The 7,176-nt window shown below is 58.5% G+C and overlaps 1 protein-coding gene across 1 annotated transcript in view; it reads right to left on the bottom strand.

The window, feature by feature from the left end:
- Positions 1-4,694: 4,694 nt before the first annotated feature.
- FADS2 (fatty acid desaturase 2) overlaps positions 4,695-7,176 on the bottom strand; it is a gene marked incomplete in the record, with an annotated part of 36,734 nt that continues 34,252 nt past the window's right edge. Inside the window, 4 exon segments of the mRNA XM_027768727.1 lie at positions 4,695-5,411; positions 5,839-5,964; positions 6,612-6,696; positions 6,976-7,067. Coding sequence (XP_027624528.1) covers positions 5,360-5,411; positions 5,839-5,964; positions 6,612-6,696; positions 6,976-7,067 — 355 coding nt within the window.

Below are 7,176 nucleotides of genomic sequence, written 5' to 3'. Positions count from 1 at the left end.
CCTATGGCTTGTAAACCATTGCTGGCTGGCTGGTCATCATTGCTCTTGTCTCGCTGTCATCCATGCTAGAGCCCGTGGTCACCCCCCAATCCTGAGCTGAGCTCCCTCTTCTCTATCTGTAGGTTTCTTCTTACTGGGATAGAGAACAAAAGCTTAGGAACACTGATCAGGTTTGTAAAAGAGGGAACGGCCTTGGTGGCGCTTCTACAAAAGCCCGCACAGGAATCCTGGGGCCAGAGAAAAAGCAAAGCCACAGAGGGAAGCCATGTCTTATTTGTTCTTTTACTCAACCAACATTTACAAAATCTTCCATGGGTCGGGACCAGCAGTTTGCATCCCAGACCCGGTGGCTTAAAACTCATTCCAGGTGCGTGTGCATGCGTGCCCAAGATCCCGAGAGGAGAATAGAGAAGGGATTGCAGCGTGGCCATCCCCTCTGGGGGGTGATTTCTCACTTTCCGTCTCTCTTTCTGAAGAGCGCACACACCCTATAGCAAAAACCTCTCCAAAAAAAAAAAAATCTTCCGTGGGTCAGCCCAAGCAAATGTTGGACAAGGAGATTGACAGGAATCGGCCCCTATCTGTCATGCTGGGAGAGGCCCTGTTTCCTGGTCTCCCAGTGAGTGTCCTGGAGCGCCCAACACCACCTGGTCTTGGCTCTTTCCAAGCTCCCAATTCCTGTCACTAATCCTCCTGGATAACTGCTCTTGAATCAGATGATTTGCAGGAAAGATCCAAGTGCCTTCAAAATCCAAAGAATGGGGCCGGCAGGTGGCGTGGTGGTGGAGGCACTGGACTTGAACATGGCTGACCGCAACTGGACTCCCAGACCTGGCAGCTCGAAAATCACACTGAGCATGTGCGCCCAAAATCCCAAGAGGAAAACAGAGGAGAAGGTGGGGCCAGCAGGTGGTGTGGTGATTAAGGCACTGGACTCCCACATAGCCAACTGTGGTTCAAGTCCTGTACCTGGTGGCTAGCTTTCTCACTTTCCCTCTCTCTCTGTAAAATACAATAATAATAATAAAGTTAAAATAATTCTTTAAAAAAAAAAAAGAGAAGGGATTGCAGCGTGGCCATCCTGCTGGGGATTACTCACTGTCTCTTTCTCTCTGGCCAGCACACATGCCCTATGGCAAAAACCTTAAAAAGAAATCCAAAGAATGGAGTTTACAATGGCTGGGGACAACAGGACATAATGGTGATGTCCTAGCATGCTGGGTGGCAGCTTGCTCTATTTACGCATGAAGCCAATCTGGTCAGAAAGGTAAAAACCACTCCAAAGAGCGCTGGGCCTAGGCCTGGGCCTGCCTTCACCCCCACCCGCACCATGGTCCTCAGTGTCTTCACAGATGGTTGCAGGACACCCTGCTGGGATCCACAGCTTACCATCTCCTCAGTCTTCAAACAGACTCTTCAAGAGGCTGTGTCCTGCCTGGAGGGGTTCACAGGGGATGGCACAGCTGAGTCTCTGTGGGCTCAGGGTGCTGTGTCATGTGACCACTCCAGATGGCAGTGCCCACCCAGCCCAGGTGGTTGCTCCCTCTGCCCTGCCCCTTCTTGCCAAAGTCTTCCTCTCCACCTCTCCCCTCCCAGTCCAGCAGACTTCTGAGTGTGCAGCTGAACACTGTGGACCTTGCAAGGCCGCTGACCGTCAGTTTCAGCTCTGCACACAGCCCAGGCTGCCCCGCAGCCCCGCCTCTGGGCCTGAGCCTGCACTTGCCTGTGTGGCCCAGAGCTGCCATCCTTCTATCTCGATAGCCACCCCACTATGGGCGAGCTCTTATCTCCCACACAGGACTAACTGCCCTCCGTTGCCTCCACCCACTCTGGCCAGCCATGGGCCTCCTGGGAGCAGTCGGACCATCGACATGATGGGAGGTGCCTCGGTCTGGGAAGCAGCCCTTTCTGTGTGGAAGACGAGCAGGGACTGCTGGGTTAGAGGCAGGAATCCCGTGCGCTTGTGCAGTGCAGTTGCTGTCTTGGGGTGGTCTCAGGCCTGTCCTTGGCCCTCTGGGCCCAGCCTCCTCCTTGTGAATGGAGGTGTCAGTATCTGGGATCCCAGGGGGCCTTGCACATCAGGATGTCACGACTTTGGCAGGGGGTTAAGTCAGAAACCCACAATTCTAGGGATGTTGAGAAGAGCCCCAGCTGAGAACTAGGACAGGAAGGGGGGCAGTTGGGCAGAGAGCAGGTATGGGTGCCCCCAGCTTCTTGACCCAAGATGCTTAAGGGTAAGGCTGGGCTGGAGGTTAGAAGTCAGAGATCCAAGTGTCCCTGGATAAGGCCATGACTGACCTGATGCCCTCAGTCATGGCGTCCACCTGGCCTTCACCCCTCCTCACCACTCTCCCCTGCCCGGATTCCGGGTTGTCACAGACTTCCAAATGGCAGGAGGAGGGGGCCTGGGCTGGTCACCTTCCCTGCCCTGCACCATCCTGGGAATCAGGGTGCCAGTTCCCACTCGGGTAGCATGACAGACACAGGCAGGGATGAGAAGCATGCTCTCCACAGTCCTCCAGCCTCAGGGGCCTCGAGTGGCTCTCGCAGGAGGGCGAGGCCAAGGGCTCACAGGTGAGAGGTGACGGCACCCAGGTCTGCTTTTATTCAGTCCTTTCCCTGTACAGGCGGGGAGGCTGGCCCAGAGGACTCACCCAGGGCCACTCAGTGAGTCTGGTGGCTCTCCTGGCTCGGCGCTTCCTCTGCAATCCCTACTCCAGGCAACCTTGGCCACTGGGAAACCACACACACCCCACCTGGGTCCACTGACTGTCCCTGCCTGGCTAATCCCAGGTCAGACAAAGTTGGGGTTAGAGCTGCCAGAGCTGGGGCGCCCAGGATGCTGGCCAGCCTGTCTCTACTGGCTTTCCTCAGCCAGACCTGCCAGTGGAGTCAGCCAGAGATGGCGACCAGGGCGCCACAGGGGCAACCTGCCTAAGTGCCCTGGCACATTCCTCTGGGCTCTCCCCAGGCTCCAGGTCAGACAGCCTAGAACCCAGAACCCTAGTTATTGCAGAAGAACCAGACCCTGGGTTAGGGAGGTGGTGGGGGCTGGATGAGCCACTGCCTATGCGTGGGACCACAGGATGGTCGCAGCAGTCTCCAGGGCCTTCCTCAGCCCCTTCTGGGGAAGACTAGGATTCTCTTGGCCTTGGGGCTCTGTGGAGGACAGCTAGGCCAGGCCAGCAGAACCCTAGTTATTGCAGAAGAACCAGACCCTGGGTTAGGGAGGTGGTGGGGGCTGGATGAGCCACTGCCTATGCGTGGGACCACAGGATGGTCGCAGCAGTCTCCAGGGCCTTCCTCAGCCCCTTCTGGGGAAGCCCCTTCAGGGCTCTGTGGAGGACAGCTGGCCCAGGCCAGGGGTGGGAGAGGGGACAGCCACGCCCAGTGAGGATGTTAGGAGGGGCTGTTGCAAGCACTCCTTGCTGCCCTTGGGGCCTTCTGGAAGTCCTCACATGGCTCCAGCAGTTCCCTTGGAATGTTTTTGGATCATTTTGCCCAAAGCTCCTAGCCCGAAGAGTACTTCAGAGGCAGGACGGAGAATGAGTAGAGTGAGCACAGGGGAAGGAGGGGGACACAGAGGGGCCCTGCTAGGAGTTCCCTACCAACACCTCACCTGGCATTAGCATTCTCTGAGCTTACAGAGCTACAAGGAAGTGAGAATAAAATTACTTCTTTTATTTCCAAAAATGTAGGGGTGGGGAAGCAACATCATACAAATTAAGACCAGTTCCCTACGGATTCTTCCTGCACCTAGGGGAGCTTACAGACACGAGCTGGGCCCAAGCGGGCCTCTGTTGCTATGGCAACCTGGAGGCCTGTCAACACTTGATGCTGGTCCCTCCATGCTGGCCAGAGCTGGGGGGACTAGAAGCACCCCCAAGAGACCCCCACTCTGATTTGTTCCTGCCCCGCCCCTTCCCAAATCTACATACGGGTTAGTGGGTTAGATTTTGGAATGCAGCAGCTGACGTCCCGTCCCGTCCCGTCCCCCTCCCTCTCACTTCCCATCGTAGCTGCCCTGTCTCCAGCCCGACCTCCTTCCTTCTCTCTTCAGCTCCCCTTCCCAGCTCGAGCTCCCTTCCTCTGCCCTCCTTAGGTTTCCCCACTCCCCAGCACCTTAGGTTGCTACCTCCTGGGCCTTCCCTCTCTGCCTCCCCTGCCCTCCCACCAGGGCTTTGGTGAGGGGGCCTGGCTCAGCCCACTGGGGCATAGGGGAGGCCAGTGAGGACCGTCAGTAACAAGCAGATTGTCACAAGGCCCAGCCTTATTGACACTCTCCTATCAGAACGCATCCTATAGCAAAAGGTTAAAAACCAGTAGGAGTAAGGACAGGAGGGCTGCAACGAGAGACCCAGGTCTGTCCCACCCAGGTCTGGGCGGCCCCAATATGGGGAGGGGCTGTGGTGTGACTTCCTGGCTCTAGTGCCCTCCAGCAGCCGAGGTCTAGGTCACGTAGCCAGGGACTGGCTGGCACTGTCCAGCAGGTAAGAGCATTTTGGAGGTCCGACTGCTCCAGAATCTTAGGCCTCCCAGCTAAGACAATGTTGGAACAGGGGTGGGAGGCCGGGGCTGGTTGTTCACTCCACTAACCCAGCCATTGCCTCTGCTGAAACGTCTACACCATTAACCCAGCCATTGCCTCTGCTGACCCCACACGAGGAATGCCCCCTTTGGTCCCAAAGTCATAGGCTCTGGAGCTGGGAAGATGGCAGCAGGGAACCTGCAGTAGCCCCAGTTCAGAGAGCCCCAGCGGGCAGATGAGGACTTTTCCCTGGGCCCTGAGGTCTGGGCTCGGACACCTGAAAGAAGCCCCCAGGTACCACCCCAGCCACGGGAGGGAGACCTAGGGCAGGAAGCACACCTGCATCCAAAAGGGCAGAGCACCGGGGCTGCCAGGAAGAGCAGAGGCAGGCCTGGAGAGCTGCGAGCCCAGGCTGACTGGGACCCTGCCCCATGAGCCCCAAGAGCGTCTGAGGGACAGACAGGGAGGATGAGGCCTTGTGGGCGAGGCTGCAAGGATGAGCCACAGGCCAGACCCGTGAACCTCTGGTCTCCCCCAATCTTTAGGGGTAGAGGGTGGAATCAGGGACAGGGTTGGTTCCCCTGGCTACCTCCTCTCTCCTTGGGGAGGCTCTGGGGCAAAGGTGGGGCTGACAGGGCAGGCCCCCAGGAGGACAGGGGAGCTGGGGGAGAAGGGAGAGAGGGAAAGGAGAGGAGGAAGGGAGAACGACCAAACCTGTGCTCCATGAGCTGGCAGTGCCCAGCCTCACTGACACCCCTCAGAACAGAAGCCCACCCTTCCTTCAGCCCTCACCCCTCTGCGGCCCTCCCCGCGGTGCCCCAAGAGCTAGTTTCATTTGTGGAGGTAGGCATCCAGCCACAGATCCCCGGACTTCTTCAGGGACCTGCAAAGAGACGAGGAGGGCTGATGGCAGAGCCTGGGGAGGCAGGGCCTGAAGGGCAGGGTCAGGGAGCCCTAGGGAGGGGGTAGGCTGTAGCAGGACCCCACCCCCAACCTCCTGCTGTGACTGAGGAGCAGGAACTTCCTCTCGGCTTTCAGTCACCGCTTGTTCCAGGACCTGCAGATAGCTAGCTAGCTCAAGGCTCCCAAGGGAGCCCCCCACCTCCCCCCAGCTCCACGGTAGGAAGCCAGGTGATTCCTGGCACTAGCCTAGGTGTAAGGGAGGGTCCCTGGAAGTGGAGGTGCGCCAGGAGGGCCCATCCCCCCTGGTCACCACCATCTCCACCACAGGTGGTCCTGGCTGTGCTCCACTCAGTCCCCTCCCTGCACCCCAGAGGCTTCAGGGGAACAGCCTCCGCAGACGCGCCTACCTGATGATGTCCCGCAGGGCCCTCAGCAGCGGCTTCTCCTGGTACTCGATGCCATGCTTGGCACACAGAGACTTCACCAGCGGGGCGATTTTGTGGAAGTTGTGCCGGGGCATGGTGGGGAAGAGGCTGAAGAAATTGGGGGTGTGGGCTGTGTGTGAGGGGGGCCCAGATGGCTCCTCGCTTCCTTGCACAGCCCAGATAGAGCCGGCCAGGGCCCAGGGAGACCTGTCTGTAGCCAGGTGAGGGCTCTGTGCACGGCTCTCCCCACGTGCCCACTGCAGCTACACGGGCTGAGCAACTGGCATGTGTGCGGAGAGGACGGGGCGCCGTTCGTGAGCAGGAGTGTGTCTGTAGTCTAGGGAACTGGAAAGCCATTGTGTAGCCAGAGGCAAATGTCAAGTTTTTCAAAAAGGATATGAAAGGATTAGATGAGGATGAGAGGAAAGGGAACGTTGGTAAGAGGTAAGACGAGGACAAGCGCCAGCAGGGGCAGTGCTGTGTCCCAGGCGAGCTAGCTAGCTGGGCCTCCATTTCCCTGTCAATAGATTGCCGTCAATACTCCCTGGCTGCCAGCCTCAGAGGACCAGGTGCCATGCAAGCTCTCTAACACGGAGCTCCAGCCAGACAGGAGGCAGGGTGGTTACCACTGTGACCGTGTGGAACAGGGCCAGGGGAGAGAGAGGTAGCCCCCACTGTTCCCTCTGCCTAGGTGGGACTGGCTGGCCCTCACCTTCCCAGTCTCTCCCACCTTCCCAGTCCCTGGCCACACTCACTGGTGCTCGATCTGGAAGTTGAGGTGCCCGCTGAACCAGTCATTGAAAAAGGACTGCTCTACGTTGCAGGTGGCCGCCAGCTGTGGAGGGAAAGGGGTGAATGGTCGCAAGAGGAAGAGTAAAGGACAACTCAGTCTTCTTGGGGTCCCAGGGCCTGTCTGAAGGCTTCAGACCATCCAGAATTCCCACTTGTCCCTCCAGAGGAGTCCTGCCAGCCTGAGACTACCAGCAGGAGCATAGTTAGCTAGCTCAGGGCTCTCCAGGGGACCCCCGTATCCCCCCCTCCATGGTAGGAAAGGCTGGGTGAGGACATGGACATAGCCCAGGCCCCACAGGGCCCAGCAGCCAGCTCTGTCCTCCCTCATGCGGAACCAGTCACGGTAGGGCTCACGGTCAATCTCCATGACGATATGGTTCATTTGCGTGACCCACACAAACCAGTGGCTCTCCAGGAACCTGGAAGAGAGCACAGCTCAGCTCAGGAGCCCCTGGGGCTCCCCACGGAGCCCAGCCAGCCCAGGGCAGGTGCAGGTTGAGGCTGTAGCCTCTGCAGGGGGGCCCGGAG

The sequence above is a fragment of the Tupaia chinensis genome, unplaced genomic scaffold (assembly GCF_000334495.1).
Source record: "Tupaia chinensis unplaced genomic scaffold, TupChi_1.0 Scaffold147351_1, whole genome shotgun sequence".
Taxonomy (NCBI): domain Eukaryota; kingdom Metazoa; phylum Chordata; class Mammalia; order Scandentia; family Tupaiidae; genus Tupaia; species Tupaia belangeri.
This window is presented reverse-complemented; position numbering and strand designations above follow the sequence as displayed.